Raw genomic sequence first — 20,480 nt, forward strand, 5'->3', positions numbered from 1 at the left:
TTCTGTTATTAGCCACTCTTAGTCTTAGCTAGCTGTTGGCTTGCTACCATCTATTCTGTTATTAGCCACTCTTAGCCTCGGGACTGTGATGTATTGAAAGTATATTTGTAAATGTTGCAACCCTACACAAGGTATTTCTGAGTACATCGACTACCAATTGCAACCATAAGCTGCCAAATTACCATCATATGTGAAAGATACTACCCACTTTTTACAGTTACTTCAGAATTTAGAACAAATCCCTCCCAGTAGTACAATGGTTACTTTCGATGTTGTATCACTGTATCCAAACATACCCATCGAGGAAGTCATTACGGCATGTCAAAGAGCACTAGATCAGAGAGAAAACAAAACTCCACCAACTTCCACAGTAATACGCTTTTTAAAACTTGTTCTACATTACAACAACTTTGTGTTCAACAATCAACATTATTTGCAGATTCACGGCACAGCCATGGGCCAGAAAATGGCCCCCAGTTATGCAATCATTTTCATTGGTGACCTGGAGAGCAGATTACTTAAGGGGGCATCCAGTACAGTGTCACCCTGGTTTTGGCATAGATTTATTGATGACATTTACAGTTTTGTTTACGTCAAACCTGAATTCATCATGGAATTATTTAATTACATCAATTGATTCAACAAAACAATAAAATTCACCATGGGGTACTCGCAACCTTCAATTCCATTCTTAGATGTTAGAGTCCACGCCGATGACAACGGCAAAATCATGACAGACTTGTACGATAAAGCAAGTGATACCCGTCGATATTTACATTTTCAGTCATCACACCCCAGACATATGAAACTAGGTACCCGTACGGCTTGGCAATACGCATTTTTCGCATTTGTTCGGAGCCAGAATGGCGTGATACACACCTTAACACTCTACAACAATTGCTGATTGAACAGGGTTACCCTCACAGCCTCGTCAAAGATCAAATAACATAAAGCAAAATCAATCCCCAGGCCGGCTCTTCATCAGTAAAAAAACACGAACAGGCAAACTGTCGCATATCCCACTAGAGACGGCATATAATCCTCGTCATCCTAACTTGAAATTCATAAGAACAAGAAAGAATGATGAGACACTCCATAAGTCATCAAGATGTAAAGACGCAATCCCTAATATGTCAATTATATCTTATCGATGCAATGTTAACCTCAAAGACCTCCTAGTCCGCTTGAATATTGACAACGCTGGTGAACTCAGCCCCGGTTTCACCAAATGTCAGTCTGCGAGGGGTTGAAACATTTGCAAATATACTAAGTCTTTCAATACATCTCAGTTCCAAAGCACGGTGAACAACAAAACATACGCAATCAGAAATACCACCAGCGGCAACAGCAAAAAACGTCGTATACCTCCTTACATGCCAACGCTGCCGTAAACAATATGTCGGGGTAACAAAAACATCTCTCCTACCTCGTTTTAATAACCATCTTTCCCCAGTGCGTCACAAAAAATATATCACGGTCGCCATTCATTTTAATTCTAATCAACACAGTATCAGTGAAATTTCAGTAATTGGCATCTAACAAGTCAACAAACATGATGACAAACTACAGTCATAGACGCTAAAAATGAGATCTGTGGTTCAATTTAGACTCATGGAAGTGTTCATTGCAGCAGACTTTGTTATCACTGGTTATCATCAATATTATATTTTAAGGCCATAACATTTGCGACATTAGTTAGTAAAGCTGTTCATGATACCTATTAAATGAACTTTGAAATTTATCATTTAGGCTAAGAAAGGATCTACGTCCAAAGTACTGAATTGCATATGCAGTCATTTGACTTCTTTCACTGCTGCTGACGTCATCGTACCTGTCAACAAAATCGACTTTTCTACTGTCTTCACGAAGAGCATCCTTGACAACTCCACCGTACTGATAACAGTTTCCGTGGTGTTTCTCGGTGTACCTTATATTTATTCTTTTCTTAAAAAGGAAAGACTCTTCGGACAAAATTCAGGTAATCTTGTCGTTTCTCAAGTTACGTAGCATGTTTTAAAACATTCTCTAGTTGTCAAGTTTGAAATGACGAAGAAAGTACACGCTCACGTGGTTATTTTCACATAACAAGATAGAAAAGAGTTACTGTGTGTCGGGATCTATCGCAGATAAGGTGTCTTTGAGAATGGGATAACAGTTTAGATCATTCTCTGTATCAAATGCGACCCTACAATTGATCTTCTTGTTAAAGTAGTTTTAAACAGATTGGCGTTATTTAAACACCTATGACATATCACATGCTTGTAATTGTTAATGTTGCCTTCAGCCCAAGAATCTGTCTCTCTCTCTCTCTCTCTCTCTCTCTCTCTCTCTCTCTCTCTCTCCTCTCTCTACTCTCTCTCTCTCTCTCTCTCTCTCTCTCTCTCTCTCTCTCTCTCTCTCTCTCTCAGTGGAGGGTGATGCCGCTTATTGACAACAATCCCGAACATCATTACTTGTATCAAATGATCGTTTACACCGGAGTACAGATGAATGCGGGAACCGATTCCATCGTACACTTTAAAATCACTGGAAACGAAGGCGAAACAGATGCAAGAACCCTCCTGGACACGAACAGAGATCGAGTAAATGTCCTCTTTCGTTTACACTATGTTAGAATCCATTACAGCCCAAACAAATTCTTATCGGCGTCAAGCATCGCTCACATGCAGATGTCAATACTTCTGTTGGAGATGCTTTTTGAACGTTTCAACAGTTAAAATTGCCCTTTTCCCGTATATTAGCATATCCATGTGCAGAAATTGTGTCAGCCATATATACCCATAAAAGGTCTGTACACATATACATTATTGATGGCGCACTTGTTTTTGTATGGTCACCGAGTGGAAAACAAGATTGCCGGCTGTTGATATGGGCGGCAGAATCCCTTCAGGGTTGCACTGAAGAATAAATGAATGAGAGACAGTTTACTGTTACATACAAAATGCCCGTCAATTACTAGAGATCCTCTTGCATTACTTCCATACTTCCTTTGTTCATGCTATTAATTGACCCTGCCAGTGGTTATGATAATTCAGTATTTCTTTTCGAAAAGGTTCTTAATTGTATAAGTGTCGCAAGTGCATTACTGTACGTAAATTCTTTCACTTTTGCAGAAACTACAGTCTGGAAGTGTGTTGAATTTTCAAATGAATGTCGAAACTTCTATCGGACATTTGGACTACATTCACATATGGCACGATCAATCCGCGAGTGGAGACGCCAGCTCCTGGTATTTGGACAGAATAGTTGTGATTGACCTACAAACTGAGCAAAGGTATGAAAACTAAAATAATTTTAATATTTTCAACATCCTTGCGATTGGGTGGGTACAGCTTTGGTACTGCTTGCCACGCGTGCCGTCAGCTTGCCTGTAGTAACCACCTAGTACCTGGTCATGAGGGCTATAGCACCCGTCTATTACCACGAGGGGCCGTACGTTGAGAGAAAACACATCGCTATTCCCAGAAGCCATAGGCCGAGGGGTATAGCGATGTGTTTCTGGTAACACACGACCACGAGGGGTAACAAACGAGCGCTATAGCCCGAATAAAGACCTGGTTATAGGTGTTTTATAACATACCAAACGCTCATGTTGCATTATGTTTGGCTTTGATACCGCAGCAGTCCATCATAAGTTTACTTGGCGATATTTCCATAGTGCTTCAAGTTACAGGAGTACATAGTACCACTTTCTTCCAACAAAATATTTTAAGCATACCTAGGAACATCCTCAGTTGAAATTGAACCATTTTTCGATGAGCAGTTAAAGTTCCTATACTGTTGGAATGGAAAATCTATCTGTTTTAGAGAGAGGCTCGTCGTCCCTACCTGGGCGCACATCACGTTCTAGTCACCCGCCATTGTTTGAAAGCTGCAGAAGGTCAGCTCACTAAGAGCTCACAGCTCACATATTATGATTTCACAACAACACTCACTAAGGTCACGTGACCGAGCACTTTTTCAAATTTGGTCAAAACTATTCCCTTGGGAAAGTTTTTCAAAAATACCCTCTAGCGTCACTTTGGGACTAGACATCTATTTTCTCGTCACGTGACGTATTCTGGCGAATCGCGACACGGAATGAGCATGTGGGTGTTACAATGCGGGGTAATGTGTCCGTTTTGTAGATTGTGATCGGATAATTTTAGCCGACATTCTGTCGGTCTGACTCATTCCTCATATTTATGATTTCACAACACACTCACGAGATATTTTTAAACATGTATCTTTCAGGTACGATTTCCTATGCTACAAATGGTTTGCTGTCGACAAAGATGACGGGAAAGTTGAGAGAGTTATACCTGTTGCAGGCAGCCTACAACTGTCGTCCATTCGCAACGTGCTGTTTAACACAAGCAGAGACAAACTAACGGATGAGTACCTCTGGGGGTCTATGCTATCGAGACCTACCTACAGTCAATTTACAAGGGTTCAGAGACTTTCGTGCTGTGTGGCATATCTCTACACTGCAATGATTTCGAACGCCATGTTCTACGACACTGGTGGCCAGGGAGGCACATCTGGCGGGGGCGCCACAATCGTCATAGGTCCCATAGAGTTGTCGTTGCAAACGCTCTACATATCCTTCATCACGTGTCTATTGACGTTGCCGGCAACTGCGATTATTGTCGAGATTTTCCGGAAAAGTAAAGCCAGGGCACCTAGAGAATGTAAATCGGTGAAGGGCCGTTCGAGCGACGTCAAAGGAAAGCAGAAAAAGAAAGGGGACGACAAGGGGCCACCACTCCCGTGGTGGTGTGTTTTCTTTGCGTGGGCTCTCGTATTCGCGTGCATTTTTCTCTCATCATTCTTTCTTGTTCTGTACAGCCTTGAGTGGGGTCCTGACATATCCAATGCCTGGTTATCAGCTGAACTGACAACATTTTTCCTATCTGCTTTTGTCATAGATCCAGCAAAGGTATGTAACGTTTTTATGTGAAAAGAAGAGCAACCCAAGTAAAATCTGTTTTGCAAGATGTACGTATCCGCACATTCCTTAAACATACGAGCGCGTTTCGGTAGTCGTCTTGCATGGGACCGATGGAAGAGCAAAATTCCCGGGTTCTAAGACACGAATTTGATGGTCCCAGCCAACACTATACTAGAGTAGTACACCATTGATAACAAATGTACAAGACTTAGCCTCGGAATAAATTGCTGAAGATATGACGTTCATCTCGAATTGTCAAAAGAACTAACTTTCACATGTATGACAGCTAAATGTATCGTTAAAGCTCTTAACAAGAGAAAGTATCAACCAGGCAGAGACGGAGAAAAAAAAAACCTTTCTTGGATGTGGTTCCTATGGTAATAATTGTTATTGAAAATAGCATTCCATTCATGATTAAGAAATGTACAACCAGTTACATGATATATCCCGCTCTGCCCGCAACTTTATACTTAATGTATCATACTGAAATCAATTTAACGGGAAAGAATACATCGAGTATAGCACGAAGAGTGTTTGACTCTGTCATGTGACTTTGTTTGTCTTTAGGCTCTGGGTGTGGCTATCGTTGTATCTGTGATATATAATCTTCGCAAGACACCGTACATTGAAACGCACAATACAAAGGATAAATATCAAGTAGAAGAAAAGAAATCTACCAGTTTCACATCATTTGGTAAGCTCGGGCTCATAAAGATGCTTCGTTATTGGTGTAGCTATAGCTCTGCGAAGGTTCAGAAATATACGTAAAAGTTATGCTGGGTACATCTTATTTGGAAATCAACATTTTTTTTCTCTTCATTTGACATATTTGAAGTCGGCGACATATTACCGCCATCGGAAGAAAAATTAGCAAGTGAGAGGAAACGTCTTCGTAGGCAGCGTGAACTGAAGGCCACACTATTTGATCTTCTCCATGGAGTGGTGTTTATGCTGGTGGTGACGCTTGTTGAAGGAAGCTACCGAGACATATCTTTCTTCTACACTGGAAAGGCAGTACGCGATGTACTTGGAAACAACGTGGTGCAAAGTGTGAGTATACAAGAACCATGTTTTTTTGCCAACCAAATCATAATCCTTTTGAAAGTGATATTTGTATTTGACGATGATGATGATAATGACGACGACGATGACAATGCTAATTATGCTGTTGTTTTTGACGTCGTTTTCGCCGTTGTTGTCGTCGTCGTTGTTGTTGACCTTGTTGTTGTTGTTGTTTTTGTTTTTACTGTTGACGATGAGAATAATCATGATATTGACAACAGCGACGACGGATATTGAAAGATGCATACAATTGATGATGTTGCTCTGAATAGATCCTGTTTAAATAGTGATTAAGCCATGATAGTGGTGACAACAGTAATGATGATGATGATGATGATAAACACTTCACGCGTGTTACAGGTCAAAGGCCCATCGGAATATTTAAAATGGATTGATTGTGAAGTGATTCCCAGTCTGGTGCCGACAAAGTGTGTTAATGGTGGACCATTGCCGAGAGATGGAAACGTGTACATGAGTGATGGAGTTTCCACTTTAATTTCATATATCACTCTACGTCAGAAACGAGTAAAAACAGGTACGCTCATATTTCCTGTTTCTGTACTGCTCTGTTTACTCAAAGTAAATCACATAAAGGCTAATATTTTATGAAAAACATGTTTCAAATTACACGGTCAGTCACTTAAAGACTAGGCTAATGAGAAATTATCTTTTACCGTCCAATCTTACGAAGATGATGTTTTGCATTCCTGTTCAACATTGTCTTTTAAAATACCACTACTTGTATTTGAATCTTTGGTGCTTGATTATATGTGAATATAAGGGAATCGGAAGACAAATTTTGTGCAGCTGACACAGTTTTTTATAAAACACAATTAGCATGGAAAACTATGTGTTGTGTTTTAAAGGAGTTTTTGGATTACTGATGTAAAAAATGAAGCCAGGGTTTGCCTGTTTATATTTTTCTAAATGCCAAGTATGATATTCTTGAAGCCCGCTGTCCATAAAAATAAGCATTGCTGCACATAGTGTGTATTTTTGGTGGGACATGCTCAACTGTAAACTAGTATTTGTTCAAACGAAATCATCGTTACTAAAATGCTAATGGGAAATACAACTGTAAACTTGCTGAAAATATCAATAACATTTGTCGGATTGTCATTGCAAGGCAGCTAACATACCATACTAGTATTGTACAAAACGTATTTGCATGGCAGTCGCCATGAGTGAATCTCAAAGAGGTTTTAGTATACAGATCTTGTGAACAACGAGCCTTTCGTTTATATGCAAGATAACACAAGTATATTTATAAAAAGTGTCATCTGTATAAACAGCAAAATTTTGCTGCTTAATTCACCATGGTCAGTTATTGATCACCAACATTTACATCTGCTGATGTAAGTATGACAATTTCGTATGAAAGAAAATGCTTGGAACTTTGGTTTAAAACGATTTTTTTCTTTCCATCGTCATATTTCATATTAATATAAGGAATGTTTTGTCTGTTTGAGTCAAGTAATAACTTCTTTACAAATCCCAAATTTGATGCTTTAAATTTGGTCAACAGGACTTTAAAACAGATGTATATATCTGACGCCCCGGACTTCTTGGTGCATATAGGGTTGTGTTTGGAAGTTTTTCTATGATACTGCAATTTATGTCACTGTTTAACTGGTTGGCAGTTTGGGAAATTTTATCACTAGTTATGATGTACTCGGTCACATATAGGTGTGTGTAGTAAACGGTTGCAACGGTTGCCAACTATTTCGTACATGAAATGACGATGCATCAAAATTGTAATTGATGTTCAAATGCTCTTGACTATGAATATCACAAGCTAAGGGTCATATAGAAGATATTAAATAGAGTGTATATACTCATTCTGGCTTGCCACGTGAAACCAAAATGTGAGCAAAGTGTCATTGACGCTATTTTTGTCTGTGGTATTATAGCTCACCGTAACGGGCGTGTAATAGCTAGCGAGGGGGCTGTAGAGATACAGGCATAGAGTACTGGCTCAAAGTCTTAAAGGATAACATCGTTTATATATTATACATGGATTATCCATCCTGCCAGATGTTCCCTTCCTCCCTGGCATAGGTAGACGTACCTCTTATATATATGGTTATTTGCATATAATTAACCCTTTGAGTGCTGTAAATTTTCCCTGCCAATTTTTGTGCATAGTTTTACCAATTTTTAAAGATGTGATTTGGAATTTTTTATTACAATTTTGGACCAAATGGACATTACTCTTCATTGGCTACAGTTTTCGGTCAAAATCTTGGAAAAAATCTGAAAAAAGTCTACGTTACGTTTTATAGAGGCGGTAAATTGGCGCCGAAAGGGTTAAACGATAAAATTTCATATCTCCTGTACATATGGAGATCATGCACGTGCATGATCAAACCCTCCAATACTGCTGCGTAATATCATTACCATGTTATGGGGTTAAGATTTCTTGACTCATTGGTCTTCGGGCGTAGGGATAAGAAGTGTGATAGTGACAGGTCACAAGCGTATGTATTTACATGTACTTAGTAATAGCAAAGTTGATCTCTGTAACAAAGGGTTGCAGATTAGGGCAGTGAAATCATGAGGCAAAGAGAGAGAGAAGTGAGTAGTTTTGTCATGGTTAGAAGGTAAATGGGGAGGTTTCTTGCTTTGAAATTGCAAGAACAGACGACCATGCATAGGCGATTTTTCACAAATCACGATGGAGGACAATTTTAAACAGCATTGTTGTTTTTTTTCATTTTTAGAGTTTAAGTGTGTTCAAAATTACAATGCGAAAGAAGAATATTAAATATTAAATTATCGCTTTCTACGATTTTGCACCATCGCTACTCTGTTCCTCCTTACATCGACGGAAAAAAATCACAATGAATTTAATAAACCTGCATTCTCATGCAGGGCAGTGTGATGTACCATCTCCCATGGACCGAGTGACGACTGAATGCAATATTGCCTACTCATCACAAAGCGAGGACCATTATTCATACAGCAACAGCTGGTCTTTACGAAATTCACCTCCGTCTATTTCTGGAAACGCCTCAGACTTGGGGTCCCCTTGGATTCACAGCAGCGTCCACATAAGCAAGAAGGCCGGAATGCCCTTTCGCGGTGTGACGGGCACTACATTCAGCGATGGAGGTTACATAGCTTCATTGGGCAGAAGAACAGATGAATATTCCAAAACTCTGAGTGCTTTAGGTAACCTGTCCTGGGTAGATCGGCGAACACGGGCGGTTTTTCTGGAACTTCTGACGTATAACGCCAACACTAGATTACTGACCTTAATAACGCATTTGACAGATTTCCAGGCTTCGGCGTTTAGGGTCAGCATCATAAGAGTCCGATCATTACACTTGTACAGCCTGGGAAACTTAAGCCTAAAGTCGGTACTGGCACACATCGTGTTCCTGATTTTCGTTCTTTTTTTCGTCTGGAAATGGACCAGGAAAGCGTACAGAAGCGGTTGCACATACTTTAGGCAATTCTGGAATTGGTGGCTTCTGTTCACGGTGATATTCTCCGTAATAACGATTGCCATGTTTGCGTGGATGTGCCAGGTATCAGCCACACTGACGAAGCGTCCCTAATGTCTCCAGGTAAAGTCTCTGACCCCACAAATAAATTACGTCTCGTAGACGGATAAAGGCAAAAAAAAGAACATGAAGAAACAGTAGCTTTAAAAGTAACGTTTCTGTACAATTTTCAACCTATGTAAAATGTCATCAAATGAACCTACATTGCTGTCTGGTAGTTTCCCATGACAAAATCTCTTGCCCGACCTCTTATGTTGTGGAGAGCACGCCTTAGGGCCCTGTCTACACCTTAACGATTCAGCCAGCGTTTGCCGACGTACTCATATGTTAAAAATACTCACAGGTTTGCATAACGTACTCATAGGTTCAACATACCTTTGAGTACGCTAGACAATTATCTCGACGCATTTCGACTTATGAGTAACTTACAAGTAATGTGTGAACGTGTCTCAACGAGCGCATAACCTACCTACAACTTACGGCCTCTTTGTGCGGGACGTATGACCCATACTCTAATATAAGTCGAAAAGTTTTGTGCGAGCACAAAACTTACCTTACTACTACTTGTCGCACTACGACTTATACCAGCATGGTTCAGCGTGTTCTTAACTCATACAAAACTTCGGATCCACATAACGTATACGTCGTACACCCAGTGTATTCGCCATTTTTTACGTTGGCATATGCTGGCTAAATCGTCAAGGTGTGACGGGATCATTAGAATGAATTTACTTTACAATTTTAATTTGCATTCACAAAGTTCACAACATCAATTGGTATCGCGAACTATATATAAACCGGGAAAGTTTGTTTCACTATAGTAAGTCGAAGAAACTAAGAGTTGCAACACACGAAGGTACTTTGATATTAAAATGTGTAGATTTTGTAAAAAAAAATCGCCATAATACGGTTCAAGTAATGGGATTCTTCCTGATTCACAATTTAACTTTGACCTCTCGATGTCGCACACATGTAACATTTTCATTTTATTGTGACCCGAGAAAATTGAAGTTTTCATGAGAAACTTGGTTATTCGCGACAGCTAATACAAAAAGGACAATAAAGGTAACCAAAGGAGATTAAGTCTGTTTAAAAGTCTCTTAGAAAATGAAATATGCAGTGATATGACTGTGTATGAATCTCCTTTTGTTGTTACAGTTGTAGAATAAATGTTTAACTTGTGAAATGCCAAACTCTCCTTATTCGTAATGCACGGAACTTCTAACCTATCCTTTTTTTTCAATACAGAAATATTTATATAAGAATTCATTTTTAACTTGCTGTTGTTTTGCTTTGCAGGCGCCTTCACCGAAGTGCGATTAATGATGTTCACCGACGAACTGTTTGTTACCTTTCTTGCACTGATTTCGTTCATGGTCATCATCAGCTTCATCCGCGTTCTACGTTTTAATCCCCGGATACACCTCTGGCAGATGTCACTTAGAGCCGCCCTCTCTGATTTGAGATCATTTGTTGTCTTTTTCCTCTTCTTCTTCCTGGCTTTCGCACAGCTATTTTACCTTTTCTATGGTTGTATTATCGAAAGTTACAAAGATTTCCAGAGCACGGTTGCAGTTCTCCTCAGCGTAATTGTCAGTTCTCTGGGAGCAGAGACAACGAGCACGCTTTCAGATCTTACCTTTCCCCCTCAGATTTTGCTAGCGATTTATATTTTCTTTCAAGTATGGATTTTCCTCATGTTGTTGCTGGCCATCATAAACAAAGCCTGTTCAAGTGAGCGGGATGTTGAACTGCCTAATGAACGACAGGATGAGCTGATGATGTACTGCAAGGAAAGCATAGAGTCATGGGTCGAAAACGTTTTGTCATTCTGTGGGAAGACGAGGAGCAGGAAATATGGTGAGGGATTACGGCAACGTCAAGTCTTTCACATCTTTTGAACGCAATGACGCGACGTGATCTTTTGAGAAACACTGTCGGAAGATTTTTACCATTTTGTTCCTGGATTCCCCTGAATTTTCTTCGGAGTCTCTACCAACTGAGATAACCAGTCAGTTTAAGATGGTTGGGTGTGCGGTATTGTTTTGTTTTTGTTTTGTTTTGTTTTGTTTTGTTTTGTTTGTTTTGTTTTGTTTTATTTTGTTCTTTCTTTTCTTTTCTTTTCTTTTCTTTTCTTTCTTTTCTTTTCTTTTCTTTTCTTTCTTTTCTTTTCTTTTCTTTTCTTTTCTTTTGTTTACATTGAATCTGAAGTTTCTTTAGGGGAGACAAGGCCGGTCAAAAAGAAAACGCGAGTCCAACCAACTTGAAGAATAACCAGTGTTAAATCTAAGGTTCCTTTCGGTGAAGAAAAAACCAACAGGAAAACTCACGTCCGACCAACTTTAACTAATTCCTTACCTCAGTTGGAACAGCATTCGAACTAAATGCCGGGGCGTTGGTTTGAATCATATGTGGGTCATTTTTTCAAGTCCCAAAATCTGGATTATAGAGAATTAGATCAAGTTGTGTTATATTTCTCACTGTGTATATTATAAATTCTCACGCTACACAACACTCAGGAACCTGTAATGTCACAAAGATGCATACATACAACCATACATACATGATTTTTGAATGCACACGTTTTTAGCTCACGTGTGTAAACACGTGGGCTAATGTCATAGCGATGTCTGTCTGTCTGTCCGTGTGTGTGTGTGTGTGTGTGTGTGTGTGTGTGTTAGTGTGTGTGTCTGTCTGTCTGTCTGTTTACACGATAACTCAAAAACGCCTGAACGAATTCAAATCAGATTTGGTACACAGGTACGATATGCTACTTGCAAGAACTGATTAGATTTTGGTTAGTGTGGCTTGCATATTAATGAAGTTATGCAATATCGGGTTTTTTGCCGTACAATGGTTTCCCTATGGAGACGGTAATGACAGTGTAGACATATATCAAGAAATACTGCACAAAATTTAATGAAACTTTTCACAGATGTCAATCTAAGAACATTATGGTGATACTGTGAGTGTCATGTTAATTATCTTCTCATTTGCATATGTAATGAACTTTTGTTATTAGTGAGATAACTCTGAAATTCCTGCACCAAACTTAATGATACTTGCAACAAATATTGATCTGATATATATCTAATTATACTTAGAAGCGTTAGGCAGTGTCAAGTTAACAAATAGGTCATTTGCATATTTTATGCAGTTTTGTAATTAGTGATGTTACTCCAAATAACTGCACCAAATGTGATGAAATGTGCTGCAGATACTGATCCGACTGATATCTAATTGTAGTGTAAAGCATTTAGTACTGTGAAATTAATTAAGGGTTGACTTGCATATTTAATGAACTTTGTAATTAGGTATATAACTCTGAAATTACGGCACCCAAGTCAGTGAAATTGGGTACAGATATTGTTTTGATAAATATATAATTCTATTGAGAAGCATTCGGCAGTGTAAAGTTAACAAATAGGTCATTTGCATGTTTTATGCAGTTTTGTATTTAGTGATGTTACTCCAAATGACTGCACCAAATGTGATGAAATGTGCTGTAGATACTGATCCGACAGATATCTAATTGTGGTGTAGAGCATTTAGTTGTGTGAAGTTAATTAAGGGTTCATTTGCATATTTAATGAACTTTGTAATTAGTGATATTACTCCAAAATTACGGTGTTAATTTGATGAAACTTGCTACAGATGTTGATCTGATAAATATCAAATTGTACTGAGAAGCATTGAGCAGTGTAAATTAATAATCTGCTCATTTACATATTTCATGAAGTCTTATAATTAGTCATATAACTCCGAAATAATTGCATCAAATGTGATGAAAACTACTTCACATACTGATACAACAGATATCTAACTGTATTGTAAAGCATTTAGTAGTGTAAGGTTAATTAAGGGTTCATTTGCATAGTTAATAAACTTTGTAATTAGGTATATAACTCTGAAATGTCGGCACCAAAATTTTGTGAAACGTGCTACAGATATTGATTTGATAAATATTCAATTGTGCTACGAATCATTGAACACTGTCAAGTTAATTTAGGGTTTATTTGCATATTTAATGAACTTTGTAATTAGTGACATTACTCTAAAATTACAGCATTAAATTAAATAAAACGTGCTACAAATGTTGATCTGATGGATATCTAATTGTCCCATAAAGCATTGAGCAGTGTCAAGTTAATGAACAGCTCATTTGCATATTAAATAAAGTTTTGTAATTAGTGATTAAACTCTGAGAGTACACAACGAAGTTGAAAAAAAACCTGCTACATATAGTGATAACATATATCTCATTGTTCTGTGAAGTGCACTACTATTAATGAACCTGTTGTTAAACACGTGAACATATTCAGTTCATATCCGGTTACTAAATCTGCAACATGATCTTAGGGTTTTTTTATAAATGATCGCAAAATAGTAATCCAAATACGTTTGAGTATTGAGTTCTAGTTACTTTTGTGCGCTTTTCTCTTTACAGAGTGTGAAAATTATGAAAATCTTTGTGCCGAACTGGAGGAAACTGTTGCACGTCTGGAAGATTACGTCAATAGACAAGTCTGCCTGGAGGAACAGATGCACAATACGAGCAGTTTATAATTGCCGCCATTACAGGATGATAAAGACCCAAATTGTGCACCAAATGCTATGTACATTTATATGATACCTTTAAATACCCTTACAAAGATGGTCACTAAACTTGCCTTATACTTCGGTTCATTAATGTTGAAAGCAGCTAATTAAAAAAACAAAACAAAACAAGGAAAAACGTACTAAACGTACGCACAACAACAAATCTTAAGCATTGATCAAGTACTAAAGGAAACATCAGAAGATACCTGTCCCATAATAAGATTATTTTGAAATACAAAGATTGAGATCACAAAGTCTTATTAATATGATAGATGATATATATATAATTATATATATATATATATATATATATATATATATATATATATATATATATATATATATATATACTTGTTTAGTTCAAGATCAGCTGGAGTAGAGTGCTCAATACTAGAGTAGAGCTAAATACACAACTGAGTTGATCAGGATAATCTAAAATATTACATTTCCACTACAAATTTGTTTCGTATAGGCTGCAGAGCCGCCTACACTCATCGGGTGGCTGTGATCGACTGAAACTTTAGGCGGGAAACGATTTCTTTTGTTTTGTTTTTGTTGGCACCTGTTTGTTGCAAAAGGTTGAATAATTAGTGACTGCACAAGAAAATTTTCTCCTGTGTCTGCAGGTCGATACTAATTCGTTTCTATTGTTGAGGGAGCACATTTCTGGATATCTGAGGAGTATGAATTTCTCGGGGAGGCACAGATTGCATTTTTTGTGACGTTGGAGTATGGATTGCATCGCTTTATTATTTTCCAGTCAATCCTGTATTCTGTCTTTGCATCTTTCAGTGACCAGATGTGCTTGCTCAGTTCGGTGCTGTTTCTGTATTTTGTGTTGCGGAATGATAGCATGTGGTTATTATATCTTGTTTTGAATGGAAGTCTCCGTCAGGCCGATGTATGTTCCGTGTGTATTGTTGTCTTCTCTGGTGACGTTGCTTGGTAACCACGCCCTCGGTGAGGCATTTCGTGCTGAAATATTGCGCCTGGCCCATGAAACGCCCTGGGCTGGTCATTTGGGAGTAAGGAAAACTTATTATAAAATTCTCAGTCACTTTTATTGGCCTAATCTCAGGCAGGATGTAGCAATTTCTGTAAAACTTGTCACACATGTCAAATGGTAGGAAAGCCAAATCAGACTATTCCAAAGGCCCCTTTACAGCCAATTCCTGCATTTCAAGAACCATTTAGTAGGATTCTAATAGACTGTGTTGGGCCCCTACCAAAACCAAGATCAGGAAATGAGTACATGTTGACAATTATGTGTACATCAACTCGGTTCCCAGAAGCCATACCACTGAGAAACATAAAGACAAAGACTATAGTGAAAGCTTTAGTCAAATTTTTCACTTTATTCGGCCTCCCTAAATGTGTCCAGTCCGATCAAGGCTCCAACTTTATGTCTGGTATTTTTCAACAAGTAATGGATCAGCTAGTCATTAAACAGTATAGGTCATCCGCCTATCATCCAAGAAAGTCAGGGTGCTCTTGAGCGATTTCATCAAACTTTGAAAAACATGATTAGGACCTACTGTTTTGACACAGAGAAGCAGTGGGATGAAGGAATTCATTTTCTGCTCTTTGCTGTTAGAGAGTCAATTCAAGAGTCTCTTGGTTTTAGCCCATTTGAGCTTGTATTTGGACATACAGTCCGTGGCCCACTTAAGCTCGTTAAAGAGAAATTCCTATCAGACGATGATGATTGTCTGAATATTTTGCAATTGTGTCAGATTTTCGTACAAAACTCTCTAAAGCATGTGAATTAGCCAGAGAAAATCTTGAGTCATCTCAGCAGTCAATGAAACCAAATACGATAAAAACACCTCAAAACGGAAGTTTGAACCAGGTCAAAAAGTTCTTGTTCTACTTCCGGTCCTGGCAAACCACTCCATGCTCGTTACTTTGGGCCATATCTAATGATAAGAAATTGAGTGATTTAAATTACATCATAATAACACCTGACAGGCGAAAACAAAACAGCTATGTCACATAAATATGCTTAAGCCATATTTGGATAGGGATAATCCTACTAAACAAAGCCTGTCAGTGCAGTCAGTTCAAACCATTATGAAGATAGTGATACTGAAACTGACTTGAGTGAAAAACTCTAAACTCAAAGCTGGGCTCGGTCAAGCTTCAGAACTCAGAAATCCTGGAGAAGCTGGAGTCTACAAAGTTGGCACACCTCCAGCCAGAACAACAACAACAGGTGAAAGAATTGCTCCACGAATATAAACACCTATTTCAAGATGTTCCAACGAGGACAAACGTCATCTATCACGACGTTGATGTTGGGGACAGTAAGCCTGTAAAACAACATCCATACAGACTGAATCCAACAAAAGCGAAATATCTCCAGGAAGAAGTCAAATACCTGCTGGACAATGACTTATTGAAGCCAGTAAAAGTAACTGGAGTTCGCCGTGCATACTTGTTCCCAAATCAGATCACAGTTATCGTATGTGCACGGACTTTAGGAAGGTCAACACTTTAACAAAGACAGACACTTTCCCAATCCCGAGGATTGATGACTGCATCGACCGAGTGGGAAAAGCCAAGTATGTGACGAAATTTGACCTACTGAAGGGATTTTGGCAAGTCCCTCTGACGGATCGTGCTCGTGAAATATCCGCCTTTGTTACACCAGACGGATTGTTCCAGTACAAGGTGATGCCATTCGGAATGAAGAACTCTCCGGCAACGTTCCAACGGATGATCAACGACGTCATATCCGGGCTAGACGGATGTGCAGCTTACGTTGACGACGTCGTCCTGTATAGTGACACCTGGAGGAACACATCAAGCTCATGCGGAAGTTCTTTGAGAGACTGAGCAAAGCAATGTTGACTGTCAACCTTGCCAAATCTGAGTTTGGTTGGGCGAGGGTGACTTACCTCGGACATACTGTAGGACAGGGTGAGGTAAAACCTGTTGATGCCAAAATCAGTGCCATTTCAAGTTTTCCCATACCAAACTGCAAACGACAACTGATGCGCTTTCTCGGTATGGCTGGTTACTACAGAAAATTCTGTCCAAATTTCTCCACAATTACTGAGCCTTTGACTAACTTACTTAAAAAGAAAGTAAAGTTTGTTTGGTCAGAGCAATGCCAACAGGCATTTGATACACTTAAAGCCATACTGCAAAGTGCTCCAGTGTTGTCTGCACCAGATTTCACTTTGCCATTCAAATTAGCTGTGGATGCTAGTGATACGGCTGCTGGTGCCGTTTTATTGCAAGAGGATAGTCATGGTGTAGATCATCCTGTTTGCTATTTTTCACGCAAATTTAACAAATCCCAGAGAAACTACTCTACAATTGAAAAAGAGTGTTTATCTTTGATATTAGCTTACAGCATTTTGAAGTTTATGTTACTTCTTCAAATCACCAATAGTGGTTATATTGATCACAACCCTCTTGTTTTTCTGCAGAAATTTAAAGGCAAAAATCAGAGATTGCTAAGATGGAGTTTAATGTTACAGGAGTTTAATCTTGACATTAGACATATCAAAGGCAGAGACAATTTAATTGCAGACTGTCTCTCTCGTATTTAGAGCTTATTGTTGTTCACACTTTTAAGATTACATTTATAAAAGAAAGATTTTTCTTTGAAAAATTTTCTTTTTTGGAAGAGGGGGTGTGTTATGTAGGCCATTTCCCCCACACTCATCATGACCTGAGTTCAATTAGTCTAGAACATTCTCAAGGTCACTGCCCTTAATGACCTCACAACCTTGAATTCAATTAGTCATGTTTGGAATGTTGTAGAAATTTAATTAGTTGTGTAAGAGAGATAATTTTCGAACAGTAATTAGCATGTCAATAAAAGTTCTAGATTGTTCTTATATGCCTTTATAAAAGGGACGTACTCAGCTTCCAGTCAGACTTTTGGGATCGTGTCTCTTGTGTGTTACTAAACTCCAGCAGTAGTCATTCTCAAGACTTTTCAAGACCTTCACTGCCAACGCTGGATTTATACTGTGGACTTTGTGCAGCTTCAAGCCTGCAAGGACTGTTCATTCATCCGACTGACTGTTACAACTCTGAGACTGGAGCTTTGCCGTCCCAGCTGAGATAAGTAGTCTGTACACTTTTAAAGCTTGTACTCTATCCTGACTTAGCAATTAGTTTTATTTTGTAATAAATTTTGTTTAAACGTTAACTGCTGAGTTCACCCTTTTGTTCGTTTTCTCTGCACGTAACAATACATACATACATACATACATACATACATACATACATACATACATACATACATACATACATACATACATACATACATACATACATTCGTATATATTATATTATCATATATCTCATATATCCAATATTATATATAATTATATCTATAACTAGAGTTTCATGCATCTAGGCATGTAGCAATCTTTTGATTACTTTTACAATCTTCAGATTACTCTTACCCTCGGGATAAAGGTAGTCTAATGATTGCTAGTTGCATGAAACTTAACACATATTATTACTTTGTACTCGAATTTATTTGTGGTATAATTATAATAACGCTCTGCTATTAGCTTCGAGCAGTGTAATTTCCAACTGAGACATGAATACTGTATATGTATAGTTGCCGAATTCATTATCAATTATATAAAATATCTTCCTGAATATTACAAACATTTTATCGATATAGTCATGATTACAAAAAACATCTATAACATTAGATACCAAATTGCAATGTGTATGTGTCAGACAATAAAATCCATGTATATTAATAAAGTACACCTATGCTTTGTTTCCCGTTGATGAGTCTTTCGCACTGGTAAAGCAAGTGCATGTATATGGATATCCTTTTATGCTACATTTCAGAAACTGCAGATTACAACCATGACCCGTTTTGCTGTTTCCTTTATTGTGTACCAGTGCTTAAAATCCGAGAACATTAAAATAATTCTTTTTAAAGAGGGTCAATATGTTATGTTACTGAAAATAATCCAGCACAAATACGTTTAAGGTTTCTAGACAAGAAATTGACCTTTTTAAACTATCAATTCTCTGGTGGTTAATAAGCCCAGCACCCCCGTAAATTATATATTTTCGGAAAGCGTAGGTGTAGGTCAAGATTTTGGTTACCAAAGTGTCACCATTATTTACGTAATTATCACGTGACAGGTAGTTTACATAACCTTTCAAAATCGGTTTTCCCTATGCTTTGTTTTAAAGTTGCAATATGGATCAAAGTTGTCGATTTTTTCCGTAAAACTGAAGCAAATAGACCATACTCCGTTGAAGTACTCTTCTTAGCTAAGCCTCTTACCAATCCTGGCACACATATATACGTTTACTTTGATACGTTGCGGCTAGAACAGCTGTGCACGTGACAAGTACAACCACGAGTGATGACGTCTCAATAGAGTGCACGTTTGAGGGGCGATGTTGACATGATGACAGAACTTGACATATATAATGATAATTCATTGTAAATTTTGCGTTTGCCATATTTGGTAGCATCACAATGTTTCAGAAATTTAAGTATGTCGATATGATAAAGTACAGCTCTAGAAAAGATCGTGTATTTGATTTTTCTCACCCATATACATGTATGTCAGTGCCGCACATTGTACACCTACTGTGTACGTTCAATCGATCGAGTGTGAAGACCTCAAAGTGGTCCCTGAATTCAAAGTGGTCCCCATCCTAAATGTCCGGTAAGAAAGGGGTTAAACTCAAGTCTGACGACACCTACCGCATAACGGACGCTTTTTTGTCACATTGACGTTTCGGATATAATATCAGGTGCTATTTAATACCTGAAGTTGGAAAAAATGTACAAAATAAGGGCAGAGTACAGAATTAACCATGGGGAGGGCTAGTGTCTATACCAATCATGACTTATCTATAAAATGACTCATTTGAAGTCATATCGACATTTGGAAGTCATTCTAATCGCTGCTCTTAAATACATAAACGGATATCAAATACAATTTGCAGCAGTGCTGTGGCGTTCTTGCTGTTCAAAAATGCATCGCCACAAGCCAACCCATAGACATTTTTGGTAGTTTGCTTCGACCGGGACTATAACACTTGTCGGTTCACGACCCATAGTCTAATTCTGCTAGCTACCTCGATAATATAACATGTATTTTCAACCATTTTTCATGAGCCGACGTCCACGAACTCTGCAACGTTTGCCCTCTCGCGTAAAACGTATTGAATACGTTGGATCTGTCAAAAGTTCAGAACCGAGCAGAAACAGTCGACGGCTCTCAAAAACCGTTGAAATTAGATGTTGCCACATTCGACATGATTAACGGAAGTAGGAGATGAGTCATAGATAGTAAGAGATAAAGTAGGTACATGTTCATTTATTCAAAGACTAAATAAGCTATTTTATTATTTTGCGAGGTAAATAAAAAAACTGAATG

At 38.3% G+C, this 20,480-nt stretch overlaps 1 protein-coding gene across 1 annotated transcript; it reads left to right on the forward strand.

The window, feature by feature from the left end:
• The first annotated feature begins 2,411 nt into the window (after positions 1-2,411).
• Positions 2,412-9,552, forward strand: LOC139130306 (polycystin-1-like protein 2). Its single transcript, XM_070696062.1, has 7 exons — positions 2,412-2,582; positions 3,114-3,274; positions 4,234-4,918; positions 5,498-5,624; positions 5,766-5,980; positions 6,353-6,527; positions 8,864-9,552. Exons 1-7 carry the CDS (start codon positions 2,418-2,420, stop codon positions 9,550-9,552), a joined length of 2,217 nt encoding a protein of 738 aa, XP_070552163.1. The 5' UTR covers positions 2,412-2,417.
• The last annotated feature ends 10,928 nt before the right edge of the window (positions 9,553-20,480 follow it).

This window comes from Ptychodera flava, chromosome 3 (genome assembly GCF_041260155.1).
Source record: "Ptychodera flava strain L36383 chromosome 3, AS_Pfla_20210202, whole genome shotgun sequence".
In the NCBI taxonomy this organism is placed as follows: domain Eukaryota; kingdom Metazoa; phylum Hemichordata; class Enteropneusta; family Ptychoderidae; genus Ptychodera; species Ptychodera flava.